The sequence below is a fragment of the Homalodisca vitripennis genome, chromosome 2 (assembly GCF_021130785.1).
Source record: "Homalodisca vitripennis isolate AUS2020 chromosome 2, UT_GWSS_2.1, whole genome shotgun sequence".
NCBI classification, from domain to species: domain Eukaryota; kingdom Metazoa; phylum Arthropoda; class Insecta; order Hemiptera; family Cicadellidae; genus Homalodisca; species Homalodisca vitripennis.
Genome location: NC_060208.1, coordinates 81,944,380 through 81,966,938, shown reverse-complemented (window position 1 = coordinate 81,966,938; position 22,559 = coordinate 81,944,380). Strand labels below are relative to the sequence as shown.

Sequence of the window (22,559 nt, the reverse complement as noted above, 5' to 3'; positions counted from 1 at the left end):
TAATATAACATAAACTCCATGACCTTTAAACCCTTAGACCTCTGTAAATACCACAGTATGCTTATCAATGCAAATTAAAAATCAGTGTCAATCATTACTATTGTATAGTATGCAATACTTTAGCTTGTCATAAAATAATATAAACATTAAGCGGTATTAATGTGTTGTATGGATAAATTTACCTAATAAAACAACACTTAATGGGTTGTTCATACAATACAATAATAATTTATCAGTGATACACTATTCCAGTGATAATATATTTTTTATGCAAAAGGACAGAAAGAAGCAGTTTATTAAATTAAACAAAAATGTTGGATAAATAAAAAAATTATTTATTTTTTAGAGTATCACATTTTTGTCATCTTTTGCTGTCTTCTACAACCCATTTTTGACCACACGGGTTTCGTGTGACAGTTCTTGATTTTGACTTCTTATTGGTTGTCCGTGTGTCTGACACAGGAACTTCTTCAAAATCAGTTCTTTTCTTTTTCTTCTCTGGAGAATCTGGTTGAGACAAAACAGACGTTTCTTCAAAACCCGACAGGTTTCTTTTTTTATTATGAATGCTTTTAGAAATGGGAGAGCTTTTTTCGTCTATACGATCTTCATCTGATGGTTCCTTCTTCACTTTCACCTCACTAAAACATTAAGAGTACCAAAAACATTAAAATGTCAAAATAAAAAAGTTAAATGTCCTGTTTTATCAATAATCATTGTACAGCTGTACAGTTACTATATGTACAATTGTACCCTTTATTGTTGAAATATGACATGTAAAGAAAGATATCACTTCTTGTATTAACAGACATGACAACCTACATTGTACACTCGATGAGGTATGGGCTTTTCACAACTGAGACTGAAACAGATGATGAGATGATGATGCTGCATGTATGTAAGAGTGGTCCATCATCTGGGTGGTTTTCCCAATGTAAAACCCCAATTCCAAATTTGTATCTATTCCAACAGTAGATACAAAGAAAAATTCTTGTACCAAATTTTAAATTGAATGATAGTATAGGATGATGTAGTTTCAATCTGGTGAATCCAGTCGTCCTATCCTCAATTCAGGACGTCTAGATCACTGTCATCATCAAACAATCAGCATGTTTAGGCTCGCGAACACAATTTGTGTCAGTTGGCTCCAGGCCTTCTGGGGACCGTTTGAGTTCCTACCGTCATAATGACTATATAGCCAATAGCTGCGATTACAGTTAGTGTGCCCCATGTCTTTAACATGTTAACTGCAGTTAAGGTGTTAACTACATGTATTATTGCTAGACAGTTATTATACAATAGTTTAACTTGTTGAACGTGCTAGACACCTCATGGTGCAGAGCCAGATTAAGAGTAACCGGTTTCACTCATTGTACACTCGCAGTGGTGTTATCCCAGACATGCGTGATGTGTTTCTCAAATTATTAGTGTTATTAGGTTACTTTAATGTAAGGATGATGAGGGACGGATCGTTTGCCACAAAACCAAAACATCAATCTCTCCGAGCTTGAAATCGGCAAATCTTGTGTGTTCTTGCTTGAACTTAAAAATTGATAGAGCCTAGGCTAATAAATTACAACCATTCTGTCTTTCAGGATGGAGGTGTGCTTCTGTTATATCAATTTCGTTTAGTCTCTTCAGTCATGGATAGGTACGAAGACCACCATGAGACAACATTAAGTAGAGAAACAATGATGGTCAAATCAATACTCGTTAGTTTTCACTGTTAAAGACGAACGTTGAACTCTGATAAATTCTTTCCATCCGGAATGATCTGTTTTCAAATTTTACCAAAAATTAAGTATTATACCGCAACTTATCAATTGCAAATGAAATTCAAATTAGTAACTGAGCAGTTATAGATTTCAGTAACTCTGTTACACAGGTGACATACTTCAGTCACCTTGGGAGGTGGTGAGCAAGGCAAAATAACTTTTTTTAATATCATGCTTGTTCAGCATGCCTTCAACCATGGGTTTTAGAAATATTTCCAGCGCGATTGAGGATGGCTATGGAAATGGAAGTGGTTGGTTTGAGTGCATAATAATAGTCACTGCTGTCCTTTTTCCCTCAATCTAGATTGAGAGAATGATGGACAATTGTGTATGAAAGTGAAAAAGAGGAAATAATTCCACAATTTAAGTGAGAACTCCTACTGGCAGTCCTATGTTTTGTAGTGTATGTTCGCTTGTTATCCAACAGATTGCAGCACTGTCACAGTTATTTGACTACCTCAAACATTTAACAGAAACTGATTTATATACTAACTAGCGGGCCCGGCGCGCTTTGCTGCGCATTTCAATAATTTTTTGCAAAAGTTGCCTGCGGCTTCTCACGCAATTTCCCGTTGAAAAACAGTACACTATATTCACTTATTCTTTTTCTATCACATTCTAAACATTGCTGAGATAATTGATAGTCGTTCCATCGTGAGCCTCTTGGGCGTATTATGAAGGTATGTACCATATTCCTGCCTCTATCTAGCTGTTACCCACGGCTTCGCACGCAAATCTTAAGAACCGAAGTCCTTATATTACTTAGTAAATTTTTTTTTTTACTATAATAAATTTTAGATTAAATTAGTTATATCTCCGATGCCACGATTGAGCTTGCTTTGTTGTCTCGATCGAGAGAATATGTACACACGGAGTTTTGAGAACCATACTTCTGTCAAAAAAAACAACTAAGGTTGATTTTATAACATTCTTTATATTTGTAGCCAACGTAAGATAGTAATTATGATATCTGCATTACTCTTCTGATCAAGCATGAGCATGGTTTATATTAAATAAATATTGCAGTTAAAGGTGAATTTTTACGTCAAATTTGAATTGTATTATCTGGATAGTAAAGTCTATGTTTAACAGTGATTGCAAAAACAGTTTAAACAAAATTTGTCGTTTCTCTTAAGCTTACTCTATGCTTTAAAACTATAAGTGTAATATATGTTTACAAAGAACAGCTGATTAAAAATTTGAAAAGACGTTAACATATGTTTGCTGCAATGCATTTCTTATGGGTATTTCTGTAACCAGTGGGGCGGAATCCTGAATCGGGAAAGGGATGGGCATAGCTTATAAACCTTCTCCGTGGAAAAAATACATATACGTACAAATTTTCATCATGATCGGTCCAATAGTTCACGATTCCATAAAGGACAAACATACAAACATTCATTTTTATATATATAGATAGATTAAAGTCTAAAATCTAAGGCCCAACTGTCTCATTTAACTCTTTGGATGTCTTCAATCCTTTGGATGCCATGAAACAAGTTTTTCTGCTAAGTGATATTGTATTCTGCAAAGTTATTTACTTTGATATGTTTGTAAAAATGCCAAATGAAATGTTGAAACACAATAATGCCAAGAAGTAATGGTTGCCATCAAAGTGTGCTCGGGTAGCAATGGATGTTGGCACTGATCCCACACAGTTTGTGTAATGTGCAAACCCGAAGCTGGTGTGCATCCGAAATGAGTGCTTAGTGAAACATTTGATGGTAATAAACCCACTAAAATACAAAAATGTAAAAATAAAACATGCTTTATAATTGCCAATTATAACATGCTTTATAATTGCCAATTATAACATGCTTTATAGTTGGGATACATTCTAAACGTTTTTAAAATGTATTTACTCCAATACTTTACTAATTTAAGTGACAATATCAGTTAATTTGCTGCTCATTTTATCAAGAACATTTTAAATGTATTTACTCCAATACTTTACTAATTTAAGTGACAATATCAGTTAATTTGCTGCTCATTTTATCAAGAACATTTTAAATGTATTTACTCCAATACTTTACTAATTTAAGTGACAATATCAGTTAATTTGCTGCCCATTTTATCAAGAACATTTTTTAAATGAACAATAACATTAAATTACTGAAGTGAATATGGACAAAAACTTAAGATATTGTCAATAGCTGTTAATAGCTGTTCATACATGTACTTTATATCCTTATATGGAGAATACACAACAACCAATATTTTTAACTTTTTTATCGAGTGAGGCCTTATGATAGCAAGGCTATCTACATAAAACACTTCACAAAAGTAAAAATGTAACTAAAAAATGTTCCGTATGTTACAGCGATGTTCATAGCCTTATAATCAAAAGACCTTGCACAATAAAAAAGTTTAAAATATTGGTTGTTGTGTATTCTTAATATAGCGATTACAAGATATTAATATTATATTAAAACTCCATATTCAATATTACTTTCTTTGTGTTTAATAATTTGTAATAAAGTTATAGGTTTCTTTTTAGTTCCAAAATTAAAAGTAATATTTTCATTAAATCTTGTTTGCTTTTTAGTTACTTCTATACTTAAAGTGTAGCTTTAGTTTTTAAAAGTAAAATAGCTACAGACAAAGTTTTAACTTTAAAAAATTGCTTAATTATCTTTAAAAATAAATAAGTTACAACACTTATAGCAAAACCTCGTATGTGGTAATTTTTCTTGGCCCTTTTTGGAATATAACATATATAATTGCTGACACTTTCAGATACAGTGCAAAAGTAGTATGGCACTTATAGAATACAATTTTTAAAATAGACTGGGACTCGAAGGGTTAAAATACAGGAAATATTTGAAACTACAAGATAATGTAAGATGGTTTTGTGGTGATAGTTGTCAAAAAAATGTATCTACAGGCCAGGATGAAAATTGAAAATGGTAATCACCTCTTGTAGTCGAAGAGAGTAAGGCAGGTAATGCGGCAACCAGTGTCAGCAGAGGCTGCTAACTGTGGCAGTTCCGTTATGACAGGAGCGTGATAGACCCGAATCTTGCCTCCACTTGTCCCCACCACCAGATGAGAATGGAGGTAGGCCAGCCCCCGCACTCTTTCCTCCACAGACAGGCTCCACAGGCAGGAGCCTTCTACAGAGTAGGCACTCACAGCACCACTCGCTTCCCCCACACACACAACCTCGTCCTGCAACAGCAATCCAATCCAGTTCTATCACATCATAAACCAAAATATAAATATTAATTTTATATATATACTAGAACAAATTATGAACGATACATAGGGGACATGTTTATGGTTGTAATTCCAATTGCTGGCACATGTGCTAGCTACAATTTGAAGTATCAGAGACAGACAGTGTTGTAGCAACAATGCATGTCTAAGCTCGTAAGTTAGGAAGTTTTATTCACAAGAGCTATCAAGGATGACAATAATTGATTAGCATTATAAGGAATGGCGATGAAATATTTGAAAATCAGCCTGCAGCACATGGGTTCATTTTGATCTTTAGTCAAAACCTATTATTATTGAAATAAATAACGTTCTTCAGTCTAACAATATTCCTTAAAACATTTCATTATTTTAGTAACAACTTAACTTACTTACCGATAAGAAAATACTTGCAGTGACTTTGGACTGTAACTCCAGAGTCTGCAGGATACCTGCCTTCTCTGTGCTGCTGATCTCCAACTTGCTGTCCATGGGGATGGCAAACAATATACCACCTGGAGACCACACCACATTCTCCAACTGTTTACAACGGCTGGAACATTCAAGGTATTCCTTTATTGTCAAAATTACTTAGTTAACAGCTTGATGTTTTATTTCTCAAAAAGTTTGCTATCTTTTTGGCTATTTTAGCTATAAATACTGAAATATTTCCAAAATAAAAATATTTTTTAAATGTTCAAATTGTTATTTTAAAATATTTGTAGTCATATAGCTAGTGCAATATAATGTAAACATGATTAGACTGTTTAACCTTATGAAATGATTAATTTAGTGTGCACAGTAATCACTGCAGCAGCACTTAAGTAAAGCCACAATATTTTAATAAATTTTGATCCGTTCTTTATAACTTTATAAAATATAAAGAGATAATCTTTATTCTCACAATGAAACTAACGATAATTAATTCTATGATGCTATTTTTATTATGTAATAATTTTTGTATCCTTGGATTTATTCATATATCATTGTCACATAACAAAGAAACAATATCTATCCAACTATGGATTTTGCCATACCGAACTGTAATTTGTATAACTTATATCAACTTTGAGAAAACAAATCACAATATCAAACGCTTTTCTAAAGTAAAATCAATTTTTATGATATACACAATCCACAATACGTAAAATTAAGAAAAAATAAAGGCTTTGTTTGGGAATGAAAACAAAGAAAAATTATGTACATGACGATCCCTTATGTGCCGGTATTATCGAAAAAATTGTACAGAGTAGGCATGAAATATAATACTAGAACCGCTTTTAGAACACAAAACATTCTTAGACAAAATTTCGTAAAAACCAAACCAAAAAATGGCACACAGGATTCACAAAACTGTTTACAGTATAACATGTTCTTGTAACAGGAAATAAATAGGCAAAACAAAAATACCACTAAATGTGAGAATTAATGAACATAAAGACAATACAAAAAGGACTGGTGGAAAGGCTTAAAATTGCTCAATACTGCTGGTGTGAAAATCATCACATGAAAAGGGAAAGGTAGCATAATACACCGCGAGGAGAATTTTTTCATACGCAAACTTATCGGGCTTCATACATAAAACTAGCAAACCAACCACTAAGCCAACCTTCAGTTGAGGTTAGACCACTTTTGGTACCAATACTAAAAAAAGGAACTAACTAGGAAACCCAAAAAGATTATAACAGTTAAACAAACCTCAACGAACAAAATTAGTACACATCCCATGACACTAAGGCCTAGGACCTAAACTTAAGGCTGGAAACGGCTTGCCTTTACCCCTTCCCCTCCTGACCATTGCCTTCCTGCCCATTGCTTCAGACGACACTATGCAGAGCATGATGAAAGAGCCAACATCAACATTCTTGTTAGTATCCCACTGTAGCCTGCGCTGGTGTGATGTATGATTGTGATTAGTGCTCAGGACTATTTTTTTATGTATTAACCCTTTGAACGCCGATATAAATTTAGTATTTTTTATATTACGCTCATTTAAGGTGAAAAAATGAAAATGAAAATTCCTTAAAGCTATTTTTTTTATTCATTCCTAATGACTAATAACACACAACAAAAAATAAATTTTACAATAATGTAATACTAGCATTAAAATAATCACATTTTTTTCATAATAATGGAATATTTCAATAAAAATCAAATTCAGGTTACAGAGTGATGAAAAATATTAAAACTTTGTACAAGGATAAGAAAACAAATTAATAAAGTGTAATATGCCGATCTTGATTAGTTTATAAGTTCATAATAAGCACTAGAAAACGTAGCATTCAAAACTTTAGCAACAAAATCGTCATAATCAGAATCGTCTGGGTGATGAGCCTTAATTAGACAACAGAAAAGAAACAATAAAAACTTGATTATAACACCTAAAACATGGTAACAATAACTTTTTACAACTGTTTGTATAAGGAATGACAACGCAAGAACACTTCCCAAAGGCACAATGTGTGCTCCACTGACAGTCAATAATGGCGGATAGTATCGTCATCGGCGTACAGACGGGTGTGGGAGAACAGCTGCCGGCAACAAAACAATTTATTGTTAACCTACTGCGGCCAGCTGCAACTGGATTATTTGGTCAAGCCAGTACATTACTTAGTATTGTGGCTTATATATTGAGTTTATAAATTTCAAAAACGGTAATAAAATATATTTTTATCGATCGGCGGATTATTTCGTCTTCGGCGTTATAAGACCTAACAACATCGTGGATTATTCTGTCTACGGCGTGCTAAGGGTTAATACCTCCTCCAACTGGCGAAGAGGATAAATTCCAATCCTTCAAATGTTGTGTTATACTTTTCGTAAATATAATGATGGCAAATGTTAAAAATCCTGTTATTCTTTGTTACACCACCATAACCTCAATCATCTGGCAAAAGTCTATTCAATATTGTCTACATTGTACTCTTTAAAAAATATGATAGTTCTGTATATATTCTCAGTTCCATAAAAATTCATTAACTTTTTATATCAAACATTAGGTTATGTAGGTAAGAAAATTTTTTTTATGTTTAGTGTTAAATGTATGTTAATGTACATTTAATATACTATTTATTTTAAATTTGTCAAAAATGTACAACCCATACACAATACATGGGTTTGATTGTTATTAAAACATATTTTGATAGATTGAGTTTATCTTTGATATAAACCTTATCAACAAAAATTTTTTGTTGACATATATATATATATATGTAATAATATGTTGTGTAATTCTAACTACGAATCTGTTTATTGTCGTCCCACAATATTACAATGCATTGACAAAGTCATTTTGTTATACATTTACACAGTATAACAAGATAGTATAAAATAAAATACATACTAGACACTTATGGTTAAAAGTACAAGTCAAAAGGAAATAAAATCTAAAAGGCTAAATCGTCTATACTACACAGAAGCATTTCATCTATACTATAAAAGGCTTTTTCTTTTAACCACTTAATTACAACATTTTTAAAGTTTTTACAGGTAACGTCCTTAGCAGACATAGGCAGCTTGTTAAACAGTTTGATACCAATATAAGAGTATGCGTGCTGAGTTTTTGTTAGTCTAGCGTGCTTTAGGTCAATAAGGTCTCGTTGTCTAGTGCAGTAGTCATGCTTAGAGCGTCTAAGTTTAAATAAATCTAGATTTTCCTTAACATACATTAAGCTTTGCAAGATATAAATGGAAGGAACAGTGAGTATACTATGCTTTATAAATAGTGGCTTACAAGAGTCAGTGACATTAAAATTAAACATTATGCGCAAAGCTTTCTTTTGGCATGAGAAGACCTCCTTAGCCCCACCTGAATTTCCCCAAAGAAAAGTTCCATACAAAAGATGTGAGTGGAATAATGCAAAGTATGCTTTCATTAATAGACTACAGCTTGTACAGGTTTTAAGTTTTTTTAGTAAAAAATATAACTCTAGACAACCGAGCACAAAGAGCATCTGTGTGATGTTTCCAGGTAAGCTTAGAGTCTAAGTTAATTCCAAGTAGCTTAACTGACTTAACACAAAAAAACACAAAAGCCTAAAGCTGTTGTACTACAGTGCATCCACTCCTCCTGAATAGAATGTTAATGACATTTCATCCATCTTCATTTAATATTCCTCTTCAGAAGGCTTAAAAATTATTGTCATTAGTTACTCCCAGTTAAAAATTATAAGGATAGAATTATTATTCATTTTTTACTATTATAACTTATGTCTAAAGGTGGTTCAAGCATAAGGTAGATCATAATGTTTAATGACAACCTGCATAGCTTAATCTGTGGCAGTGCTAAATCAAAAGCCTAAGTATGCGAATAGTTTATCAAACTCTTACAGCATTTCAGCTTGGTCAAATATCCAGCTCCTTGAGTGCAACTTGAGAAATATAAAATTGTCTTAAAATATTCTCTACAATTTCCATCAAAGAAATTAAAATCTCTATTTAGTATATATTTATAAAGATAAGAAAAAGTCTAGGAATTTGTTGCTTACTACAAACAAAAATTTTTAAAAGACACTAAAAATAACTTTTATGCAAGTCTACAAACCTGTACCTGTAAAAAAATTAAAGCAATTCCGCAAAACAACATAATTTTAAATACAAAAACAATACTGTTATAGGTTAACACAGGATTAGCTCACATACAAGCCATAGGAACAAAAACCAACCCAAGCTAATTCTCACACTACCTGAGGGCCACAAACATCTTATGGAAACCCATTATCACATAAGTAGTATTACAAATATGGCTAGCAAAGGGATTCCCAGATATTGAAAAATCAGAGTAACTACCCAAAAGTGACCTTGAGATACACCTCTCTTTCTCCTTTCCAACTCTAATTGGCTTGTTTACCTGTACAGGTTGGTGGTGTACGCCGGCCGTCCCTTCACCAGGTTCCAGGTACGGAGAGTGTGGTCCTTCCCCACAGAAAGTGCCATCTTCCCACTCGGGTGAACAGCCAGGCACGTCACCGCTGCAAGATTCATTGCTTATAAGCACGTTGAAGTAACAAATTTAAACGTTTTATATGAGCTTCAGAAAGAAGCCTTAAGAAACAACTGATGTTCTACATATCTTCCTCATATTAATAAATACTAAATATATTTGTGTTACACTCAAGAATTATTATAAATTTATCTCTAGTGTTAACTAGTTATAAATTAATGGATTGAAATTCAAAAACTTTATTAGAATTTTGCAATTATTTTTCAACTTACGTCAATTTTCTTTACTGTATTGTAAACAATTAGTCAATGAAACATTTGCCGTGTGTAAAAATAAATTAAGCACAACCTTAATAAAATAAAACCAAATAAGATAGATAATAACCTCATCTGGAGCAGATCACATATCAGCTAAACTTGTAAAAGCATGTAAAAACGAACTGTTAAGACCACTCACCCTTATAACTAATAAATCTCTTTCACAAGGAATTTTCCCCAGCCAATTAAAAATAGCTAAAGTCTACCCAAAGTACAAACCGGACCACATAATGACACAAACAGCTATCAACCCATTTCACTCATTTCTACTTTTTCAAAAATTTTAGAAAAAGTGGTCTTACACAGACTCCTAAACTACTTCGAGGAAAACAAACTTCTTACTTACCAACAACATGGATTCCTAAAGGGCAGATCAACATCCACAGCCTTAATACAATTCATAGAATACATTATAGATCAACTGGAAGAACTGCACAGCAACCTGCCTCTTCCTAGACTTCAGTAAGGCTTTTGATTGCCTAAATCACGAACAACTACTCCAAAAACTAGGAAACCTTGGTATAAGAGGAAAAGCTCAAAGCTGGTTCCGTAGCTACCTGACTGATAGAAAGATGTTTGTGGAAGTAAATTACACTGAAAACAACACACTACAGAAATGTCAATCAAAAACCACTGACACACAAAGGGGCGTACCACAAGGATCGGTTCTGGGGCCAGTCTTGTTCCTCCTACTCACAAACGACATGCCCAACTGGCTAGGAGACATCTGCCATACCGTCATGTATGCAGACGACACAGCACTAACAATAGCAAATAAATCAATAGCAATACTCCAGAGAAACACAACTGCCACTTTCAATAAAACTAAACTATTCTGTACCAGAAATGACCTTGTCTTAAATAATAAAAAAACAGTTCAGATGACCTTCAGCAATCTACGCAGAGACCTTAACTTGACGCTCCCAGACCTAGAAATAAAAAACACCACCAGACACCTTGGTATCATAATTGATGATAAACTGTCATGGAAGCCACAAATAGATCAACTGTGCAAAAAACTATCTGCAGGAAACTATGTTATACGTAGAATAAAACAAATAAGTGGCACAGACACGGCCAAGGTAGCTTACTTTGCTCTCTTCGAATCACACCTGAGATATGGCATTGCCACTTGGGGAGGAACATCCAAAACCAATTTTGAGAGAGTTCTGATCAACCAGAAGAGGGCAATTAGATGCCTCGCAGGCCTTAACTACCGTGACAGCTGCCGAGAACACTTCAAAAATTTTAAAATATTGACAGTCGTATCACTCTACATAAGAGAAGTAATCTTCCACACTGTAAAAACATCACAGCCAAGACACTCAGATCTGCACCAGCACAACACTAGACATGCCTCGGACTTCGCATTGCCCCCACACCATCTGAGCCTATACAAGAAGAAACCATCCTATAAAGGAGCCGCCTACTTCAACCACCTTCCAGAGCACTTAAGAACCAACCACCTCACCGCTTCAAGAAACAACTGACTCTGTGGCTCCAAGAGAGACCTTTTTACACAGAAGAATTTACAAACAGCTAAAAATTGTTACCTTATATAACTGACGCTATGTACTGTTCTCAAAGAACATGTCAATAAAGTATATTGAAAAAAAAAAAAAAAAAAATTAAATAATAATTGGTTTTTAAAATAGACATTAAATTATCTAAATCACCTTTGAACCTAAAGAATAGAATTAGTTTGTTAAGATGTACTCTATAATAGTCAAATGGACAAATAAACCATATGATCTATTCTGCACTGAAAACAATGCAGGAACAAACAACAATCTGTACTTACGTGTCCCTTTGTGAGCTTTCGGCCAAACTTTCTCCAGCTGCCAGCTTCCTTGTCGGAAGATCTTGATGGATCCATCCTCGCTGGCGCTGATCACATGAGAACAGTCAGGTGTGAAACTCAGACTGGTTATAGTGCCTACAATATTACAACAATCATTCCACAGTTTCTCAAAAAGCCCGTTTGTGTGTACACAGTATTAAATTTTTATACATGATTAGAAAAAGTTCCCTTATCTTCAAAATAATATATTAGTAACATTTGTATTGGCAGGGCTGGATGCCAATCTTACAACAATAATTTCTCATAATGTAAATTTGTAGACAACTTTACATTAATACACATTAAATTTACCCTACAAAAGTAAAATATACCGAAAATTAATTCCTACAAGATATAGGTGTAAATATAAAAACTTTTACATAAGAAAACCGTGCTACACAATGCTTAATAATATTGGAAACTAATATCACTATGGCCATAGTAACAAGATCATCCCACACATTAAAAAACTAAACCAATAGGAAAATTTAACTTTCACTCTTTATTGATAAGGATTATTTTATATTTATATGTGAAAAGAGTATCTATTTATTATCCTACTAATAGGAAAATAGCACACCCCAGGTAAAAGATCTGGACTGAATTCTTTAATGTATATATTTGACTGAAGGTTCCATGACAACTGTGAGTGGAGTCAGCAGTACTCGAAATGTGGACTGGTTGCATGAAGGCAAAGTGGACCAGATCTAAGCTCAGTCAAAGCTGCAGAAGATGCACCTAATTTTATGTATATATTTTCAACATTGTGGCAATTGAAGATTTTTGCTGCCGTTATAATGGTCATACAGAGTTTAGAGTTGCGAAATTCACATTGATAGATCAAGATACTGTTAAACAGCCAAGGACAATACTGAGACAGAATCCTTTGCTTACCTGCCAAAAAGGGATGTAAGCAAGTCAGTCTAGTAAGACAGGTTATTTTTACCCAGTCTAGAAAGATGACAAGGTTCAATCTTTAGATAGCTATGAACATATATAAACAGGAACAACCCTTCTGTGTTCACTGATAATCGACTGTTTAAATGTTTCAATCTGATTGTACAATGCCTGATAGTTACAAACTAGTGCCTTTAGTAGTGTTTCTTAGACATCAACTAGTCTCTGCTACTAGTGGTACTACTCTTAGTGCTAATTGATTGATTAAAGATTTCCAAGTATGACTATCGCATACTCAAAAGCTACTGAAATGAACACTCGCACAGCTGTAAACTCGGCAGTTGAAGGATCAAGCTTGTGAAATCAGTCAAGTTTTTCCAACGCCAAGTGTTGGAAATATGGCACCATGAAAACAGGTACAACTGCAAAAGCTAGTTAAGCCAGCATGAGACTTTTTAGATGTACAAGTATATTTAGATACAGCACCATAGCCAATCATAAGAGGACTACAGAACAAGGAAACTCCAGAACGTCAACAGATTTGTTTTAATCTACAACATAATTGTTACTACATTTTGTACACACCCAGTTAGGGAAGTACCAAAGTTTGCAGGTTGCAATGCTATAGGCTACAATCTGCACCTTAGTCAGTAAGGAATATACAGATCACTGACAATTGAGAATTGCCCACACATTCTCAGGATTGTATATCAGTTATTCAGGACTGTTATTCAGTAATCAGTTATTGAAGGACAGCAATTACCGTTGTGCTCCATCAACATTCCACTCTCTTTGCGAGTAAACATGTTGTAGATGTTAATGGTCTCATCGGCCCCTCCTGAAACAACCAGTTTCCCACATGATGCTACAGCCCTCACACTGGCCCTGTGAGAATGAGTCGCAAAGGTTTGAGTCAATTCGCCCTGCAACAATTATAGAAGGCATCAATTAATCTGAAACCACAGAGTGCACGATTAGAGCATGATTTTATAAGTGTTAAAGCAACTGACTCTTACATTGCAAGAAACATAAAATAAATATTCACATTATGGATGTACCGGTAAACAGATGATTGTAGAATCCAGAAATAGTTTCAATACAGTTAAAAAACACTACCAAGAAATATTTACACAATTTTATTTGAAATTTATTTACACTTCTTCTATGTACAAATGTGCTATTTACAATTTCACTCCCGTGAGATCGCAAATTGTCAGTCATTCTAACTACTACACACAATATCTAAGCACGTAACAACTAACACTACTAATATTTACAACCACAAAATAAAATAATGAAGAATAATCCAGCATACAATAATACGATTACACTAAAGCATAAAGAATTAACAACAAAAGATTGAGTCAGCTGATAATTTCACGTGACAATTACGAAATAAAAATGCATAGACCTCCAAAATAAAAATGATATTCATATTAACTATCTACAAATATACCAGGGAATAAAAAAACATGAAACTTTAATCATTTGACGTCGTATTTATTTAAGAAAACGATGAATATCAAGGAGACAATATATTGCCGCCTGGCACTTTTCAGACGCAATCTATGGCAGCAATATATTGCCGCCTGGCCCGGAAAGGGTTAATCATTGCTACCCATGTTAATAATTACGCATATTTCGTATTTCCTGTTATGAATGTTTTTTATGTTATTATGATTTTATTATTATTTATGAATTTTTGCTATTTCTTGTTCTATAGGTAAACCGCTAACAAAAAAACCTTGGTTGATCTGAGTTCACGCAGGGTGGGGTAAATATCCCTCCGCCGCCCCTCCAAGCATCCCCACCACTGCTCGGCGCACACTTTAATTCAATCTAATAAAATCAGCTGACTACTCCTGCTCGGTAGGTATCGTTCACTGCTGCGACCCGTTCAGTTGAACCGGTCAGTACAGAGTTACTAAGCCTTCCCGCTAGAGCGTGTTTTACCGGTCATCGTGTTCAACAAAATAAACGACTGAACGGAATGGCCAAGTGAACGAAAGGATCCGCTTGCATAAAAGTGTTCGGGTAGAGGAAGAAACAACATATTTTACAGTGAATGGATAGATATATAACAAGAAATGTATTGTTTCAGGAATCTAGTAAATGTAAATATATATTATTATTTGAACTGATTAACAAAAATAACTGTATGCTACTATATACTGTACATTACTAAATATTTTAGACTTATGAACAATGGACTTGGTTGATTTCCTTTGGTTGATATGCCTTTGATTTATCATAAGATTATTTCACTACAAATGTTTCAATAAATTTCTAAACATCAAACAGACACATTGCATTGTTTGAAAATAATTTATTTTTATAAATAACAACACATTTTAAACATTTAATCGATTAAGTTCCCACCACTTTTCATACTACCCAGGCTGAGTCATTAAAATAATATTACGCACACTACTACGCAGAACGCCTCCTCTCAAATCGACCCTGCATATCGCACCTAGAGCAATATATCATGTGCCCCATGATAACCTTTTAAATGATAATTGGCAATCAATTTTTAACAGCACTAATGTTAATGTTTTTGCATTACAATTTCAGAATATTATTACAATTTCAATAGTCGAATAAATTACGTAAATTAGTGAAAAAGCAACCACTTAATGTGGAGCTTAAAACCCGCTATGTCAGTTTCAGGAAAATTTTAAGCAGAAATTTAAAGCAACTAAAAAATATTATTTTTGTGATAAATTAATGGGGATTTTAAAATGTTTTGGGGGTTTTACTTAAATTGAGTGGTAGAGGGATTATCAAAGTTTCTTCCCTAAATAAATATTTGCCAAATACCAAATTATTCAATGACAAAATTAAGCTTAAAGTAGCTAACGAATTTAATGAATTATTTACTAATGAGGGTCAGAACTTGGCGAACTCTAATGGCGAACTTAATTTTCTTCGAGGAAGAACTAATGACTATAAGAAATTTGTCAATTTAGCTTATACTCATAACACACGGTACTCGCAACAAGTCGTCATTACAGATCCTATTTAAAAAAAAAAATCAGCGTTACAAATTTGTATTATATTTCTCAAGTTTTGTACCGTAACGTGTGTTTGAGTTACAACTTCGCTTCTGTGTTTCAAGCACCTAATCTTTACTGGTTTAAAAAACGCGTGAAGGATGGGTTACTATCGTTAGATGGCGAAGAAGTATATAGACTTATTGTTCCTTGTTATCGCTGAACTTGTAACCCTTCCTCGCTATTTATTGTTATTCGGTCTGTCCTTCACTATAATTACCATAACTAATACTTCATACAACAGTCCAGCAAAACTAGATTTATACTCGGTTACGTATCATTATCAATGTGACTCATCAATTGCCTGCTTGGTCACTGTTGTCATTGCCATCCAGCCGGATTAAAAATAAATTCTACAACCATTAATAATATCAAAAATTACTAAACTACTATTTTTTAGTTATAAAATTATTTGTTCTATTATTAGTTTTGAGTTCCAATATTCACGACCAGAGCCTACGCACAGGTCCTAGGCCCATGTAGGCTCATCCCGGTTATATTACTCTTCTTATTTCAAATTTTAATTGAATTAAATAGAATTAATGCAATGTTTATTATAATAAGAAATAATTAACTACGTATAAGTACCGTATTGTTACACTCTGATACATGATTTCAGACATTGTATATATTTGCTTACGTTTGTTGCAAAACGTGTATATGTGTTTTATTGTACTATTTTTAAGAAAATAAACCATTTTAATTTCATTTTTCATTTCACCTCATTTGGAAAAAAGTATCAAATTTATTCAGTTGCCAGGCCAAATTGAACAAAACTTTCAAAGTGAACGGGTCTTTTGAAACACTCCGATCCGGATCACTCGTTCACCTGACTGACTCGTTCGAATTGAACGGTCCAAGTAAGTAACTGCAGTATAAACAATATGGCGCGAGCAAGACAAGATTTAAACAGCTGACAAGAAGATGCTCCGCCCACTCGCCACTCCCCCCCGCCGGAGGGGGGCCCCTCCTGCGCTGTGCTGCTCAAATATTTGCTTCTGCGCAGGTTTCTTTATTAGCGGTTCACCTATAATAGTTTGTTTGATCGTTTGAGCTCATTTATTATTTATGAGATTATCACTCTGTGCATTACATTAGTTATTTTAATTTAAAATATAATTGTGATTATGACTATAGATATGTTGATATGATTGGTACTTTGGGATTATACCGACCACACCAGTATGAATAACACAAAAATATAAATTTATAGAAACAAACATGATAGAACGAAAAAAACAACTCTTTAATTACAAAATTACAAACTTACAAGCATTTCCACGTATTGTGATATATATTTGTTGTCGCTGTTATCTTATCTTTCTTGAGAATCCCGATTACGGCAGGCAGCGCAGCATCACATGATTATTTAATTTTTTTGCACGGTACATAATTGCCTTTCCATTACAATTCAATTTATATTTCTGATCAGCCCCTCTAGAATTTGATATTTTACTGATAGGTACTATCTCGAGGGATGTTTTTCTGTCGTTGACATCAGCTGATGGCCGAAGGCACTTGCATTTTGGGTGGCGGAGTATGATCAAGAATAAAAACATGTTTTTAGTGTTTTTTTTTTCAATAAAAAGTTTAGTTTTTGTTTGGTAATGTTTGTTTTTGTTGAATTTTTGTGTTTGGAGAAATGTAAGGGTAAAACACGGAAGTATAACAAAGCGACGCACCAGCTGAAAGGGCGGCGAGACTCTGCAATCACGTTATCTACTAGACCGCTTGACTTTGACCTCTGTCTGAGGATGGGGAGGAGTTTGCGATAAGACAATTCCTGTTTTATATTGACGAAATATTGTTCTACGCTAATCTAGTAATCAGTAGAAGCAAAATGTTAAATAAAGATTCATTACTGGGTGTGGTCGGTATAATCCAAAGTACCATATGATTTATAAACACGTATTCGATAAAAGAATATTAAGTATTGATGATTGTACTAATCGATATTCAAAAACGGGTCCGCTTATCATACTCTAATGTTCAACAAATTAGCCTTACTTGTCATTCCTACTGTCATAATTACTGATAAGTACGGTACGAACTTTACCTTCATGAGGCATCTCTATACAGATAAAGGGCTGAGTACGATAAGCAGAGTGACTGTTAATATCCCATTGTAGCCTATGCTAGTATGATTTGGGACTGTGACCCTCGTACTTGTGATTTGTGCTTGGGACTTGCATCCTGTGCAGTGACAAAGCCTGGACTGGATCCAAACAGCTTTTGGGTATATGTTTCAACCCTTTTCTTTCCCATCGTTACTTCTTTCTGTTCTTTATTTTTGTACGTAATAATAACACCCACACCTGACGAAAAGGATATATTCCAATCCTCAAAACGTTGTGTTATACCTTTTATTACCCATAATGATGGCAAATGTCCAAAATCATGTTACCCTTTGAATAGCCTACTGGTGCACTCATAGAATAATACTTGCAGAAAAAAATCACTCACAAAGTATCCACCAATAGAGAGAACAGCAACTGTCTCTTTAAATTAAATATATAAAAAAAAAATAAAACAACCGGGAAATGTACAAAATAAATCAATGAGAAGTGAGAACAAGTTAGGTGATGGCAAACAAAATAATAGAGGAAAAAAGGTAATATTAATAAGTTACTAAATATCTCAAGTTTACTTTTCTTTTTTCGCCAGAAGTGCAGAGTGGCGCCACCGAAGCCCACATTGAAAGGTGTATTTCGGTTTAATCTTTCTCATGTGATCTCAGCTTGAATTTAAGTAGTATGCTGAGGATGATTGTTTAAGCCAGAAGTGCCGGGTGGTGCCAGCACAGAAGCCACGCTGATGACCAGGGGCATTTTCAAAGTACTTTTCAGTTATTTGGCTAGGCTTTCCTTCCCTTTGATGTCTATTGCACCATTTTCCTAATACATTTATTTTTTTATTTTCAGTTGAAATTTTGACAAATAGCATAATTACCTAAAGTAAATAATCACCATCATTCGGTTCATGCAAATATATATATAGAAATGAAAAGCAGTACCTTAATACCATCTTCTAATAAAAACTGGTAACCTAGAACGAACTCTTCATAAGTGCCTACTATAACTTCAAATTGTACACTGCCTTTCTTCATTTTTTTTCATGCAATGTAAAAATCACAAAACTGTATATATTGCATATATGGAAGAAAATTTAATCCGATTTGTTTCTCTAATACTATAACAACAATATACATAAAACAATGCGTTCTTAGACTAGCATGTGAATATTATAACCTAACTTCCACAGATATACAATAGCACTTAGCAGACGTCAGAGTGTTGAGTGAGGTAGTGGTAGTGGGCCGGTGGCTATTGGTTGCAGCACTAATTTAAAAAAAGTACAAACTCCATATTTAGCGTCTACATCACGATTTTTTCGTAATAATAAATACCAAAATCAGAAAATTTCAAAGTACAGTTATTGAATGCTGTAATTCTAAAAGAATTACAGCATGTTGGTCCAAATTATATATATAGGGATTTATTATTTCCTATGATAATTAAAATAATAATAATAATAATACAGGCAGATATAACAAAAATACTTTACACACTAGCTCTGATAACAAAATTTCTTTTGTTAGGTATTCTAAGGACAGTTGTAAAAAAAGGAATTTATTGCTTTCAAGTGTTTCTCTCTATTTTCATCATTTAAATATTATAAAAGGACAGGTTGTCCAAATTTGGAAAGAATTGTAGTCCAATCAAATGAAGGGCTATTTCAAATATTGCACATTTTTAATTAATATTTTGATGTAATTTTCAATGCTTAACCATTAGTTTATGTTAATATTTACAGCATTCTACCGCACTGCATTTGACGAATACATAATCCTCCTGAAAGAGTACCTTTCAGGTTACAGATGGAGATAGGCCAATCTCAATATTACCAGTGTTGTCCAAAGTTTTTGAGTGATAATTAAAAACCAACTAGTTGTTTATTTGACCCGCAATGGGCACTTTACAGATGCACAACATGGTTTCTGGGAGGGCAGATCAACTGTTATTGCTGTCAAACGCTTGGTGTCCTATGTGTTGGATTCTTTTGAAGCTGGTGACTCTGTTGCCTTGATACTGGTTGATCTAACAAAGGCTTTTGACTGTGTCTCACATGAGCTCCTATTAAACAAACTGGGCAGATGTGGAATCAGTGGAAGGGTACATCTTATGCTAAAGTCCTACCTCCAGAATAGATTGCAGGTTCTCACAGTGGGAGAAGCAACATCTTCACCTCTACCTGTGAAGCATGGTATTCCACAACGCTCAATATTAGAACCATTACTTTTTCTCATTCTAATAAATTATATAGGTCTGAGAGAGGATGTTCTGCTGTTTGCGGACGACTCTACATTTTTTCGCAGGGGTAAGAAGACACCAGAAGAATCCATCAGCCATGTTGTCTTTGATGAGGCAGTGGACTGGTTCTATACACACAAGCTTTGCCTTAATACAGAAAAACCCCAACGTATGGTATGCAGCCTGAAACGAAATGTAGATACCGAAGTTGATGTAAAGATACTGGGCTTCACTCTAGATACAAGGCTGACGTGGAGTGGCCACATCAACAATGTTTGCAACAAGCTGGCAAGAATAACGTTCCTCTTTAGAAGACTTAGAAACGTGCTATCTGAGGCACATTTGGTCACGATCTACCATGCCTTGTTTCATAGTCACATTAGATATAGACTGATGCTCTGGGATCATGCGGCGGGCTGTGGAGCTGTGCTTCTCCTTCAGAAGAAAGTACTCCGTATAATCTCATCCGCTCGTTATCGAGATCACTGTGCTCCAATTTTTCAGAGACGGGATCCAGACTGTTTTCGGCCAATATATTCTACAGAGCATGGTTTATATAAGAGAGAACTTAGACTCTTTCCAATCTAGAGCGGACACACACTCTTACAACCTCCGTGGTTAAACAATAGGGACTTACCCTACTGCCGGCTTAGTAAGACAAGGGACTGTTTCCCAGTGCTGGCACTCAGGATGTTTAACAAACAACCTGAGACCGTACAATGTTTGGATAAAAATGCATTTGAAGTTTAAATTAAATTATGGTTACTCTTCGAATCATTTTATTCTCTTGATGAGTTTTTTGCTGTTTAGGTGGAGGAATGGACTCAGATCTCGTGTAGTACCGCCATCTTGCCTAGAGTTTTTTAAATACCGTAGTATTTATTAGCTTTAAGTCCAATGACGCAATCTATCCAGCTAGTCTGGTCAAAGATGCAGTTTTCAAGTATCGATCAGGACTACGGCAGCATCTTTTGGTGCTGCCCCGCAGTCCTAGTGACGAATAATACCATTCAAACTTCAAAATGAAGATATTTCTAACCAGAATAATCAGCCATTACAAAACCCTATCTCTTTTGTTGATTTAATAAGCACCCTCGTACCTGCTCGTTGAAAACATGTACGCTTTATCGGTAATAATTTCATAGTGAACAGTGAGAAAATCTTGCGATTGAGATTAGAACTGTCATATTTTCAGTACAACATTCTTTATAAACCAGCATCAGAAATTGCGGCAGCTGATCCTCTATCAGGGATATATTCTGTTATTCATAATCGCCATTCATAATATTTTGATTTTGAAATAGCTTCCACGTGTCATTTTGTCACCTTAATGTTCCTCGATTTCATCAAGGGATATGCTGTGAAAACTTAAATTTTTCTTTGGAAGATATAATACGTGTAACAGCTTCGTGTAATGTTTTACTTCTGTCAAACTACCGTCTGTCTATTCTACCGTCACTAAGGCTCACTGACTAAGATTACATCTCCTTTGGAAGATTGAACTTAGATTTCAAAGAATACCTGCTTTCCGTAAGTAAAAATCTTGTTGTTAATGAGAGTTCTCGATTTACTTTTCTATTTCTTTGCACAGATGTTTCATTGGTACGTCATAACTAATTATAAGCAGTTCTTCACTGTTTTATGATACTAGCTTACATACATTCCCACGTGGGAGCATCTTTCATGTCCAATGAAGTAAAAGATTTTTTTGAATTTTCTTGCAATAGCATCATGTAGAACTGCTCTATATAACCCTGCTGGCAATGGAAAAGTATAGAAATATAATAGTATTTTGTGGAAGATAAACGAATTGGCCTTGAGAACTCTTTATCTTGGAATTAGTCACTAGTGATTAGTCTTATAAGATGCTCTCCACTTGGCGCGTTCATTACTCTGTACATTACCAAATTCAACTCCACATGAACATAAGGATGTTCGTTCATCCTTGTCGTTCTGGAAATTGACAGTCTGCTCCGCTAAGGCTTTTCAATTCTGGTCCTGTTTATAGGACATCAAAGTATGAGCCCCTGGTTGAGGAATTTATGCTTCTACATGTTATATGGCATGGTTCAAGTAATCTATTTATAATTAAATGATAAATAGTGTTGTTGTAATTTATAAATATTTGTTGTTAATGCTGAATATACTAATTTACAATCTCCTGATGATTAGGGACAACGGTGTCAATTGTCCCATAGAAGATGGGCCACATTGCCCCAGTTGAAGATTGTAG

At 34.3% G+C, this 22,559-nt stretch overlaps 1 protein-coding gene across 1 annotated transcript; it reads right to left on the bottom strand.

Moving 5' to 3' along the window:
• Nucleotides 1-314: 314 nt before the first annotated feature.
• Nucleotides 315-19,319, bottom strand: LOC124354271 (p21-activated protein kinase-interacting protein 1-like). The gene is made up of 7 exons (XM_046804604.1): nt 19,030-19,319; nt 13,727-13,886; nt 12,028-12,162; nt 9,817-9,937; nt 5,364-5,520; nt 4,690-4,943; nt 315-641 (listed from the first exon to the last, which is right to left on the bottom strand). The coding sequence occupies exons 1-7, from the start codon at nt 19,120-19,122 to the stop codon at nt 362-364; spliced, it is 1,200 nt and encodes a 399-aa protein (XP_046660560.1). The 5' UTR covers nt 19,123-19,319; the 3' UTR covers nt 315-361.
• Between the last annotated feature and the right edge of the window lie 3,240 nt (nt 19,320-22,559).

Coding starts and splice junctions, on each gene's coding strand:
- LOC124354271 (XM_046804604.1), bottom strand. CDS start 19,122: ATGAAGAAAGGCAGTGTACAATTTGAAGTTATAGTAGGCACTTATGAA. Junction 12,163..13,726: donor AATGTTGATGGAGCACAACG/GTAATTGCTGTC, acceptor GTAATATTGTAG/GCACTATAACCAGTCTGAGT. Junction 5,521..9,816: donor TACACCACCAACCTGTACAG/GTAAACAAGCCA, acceptor TGAATGTTCCAG/CCGTTGTAAACAGTTGGAGA.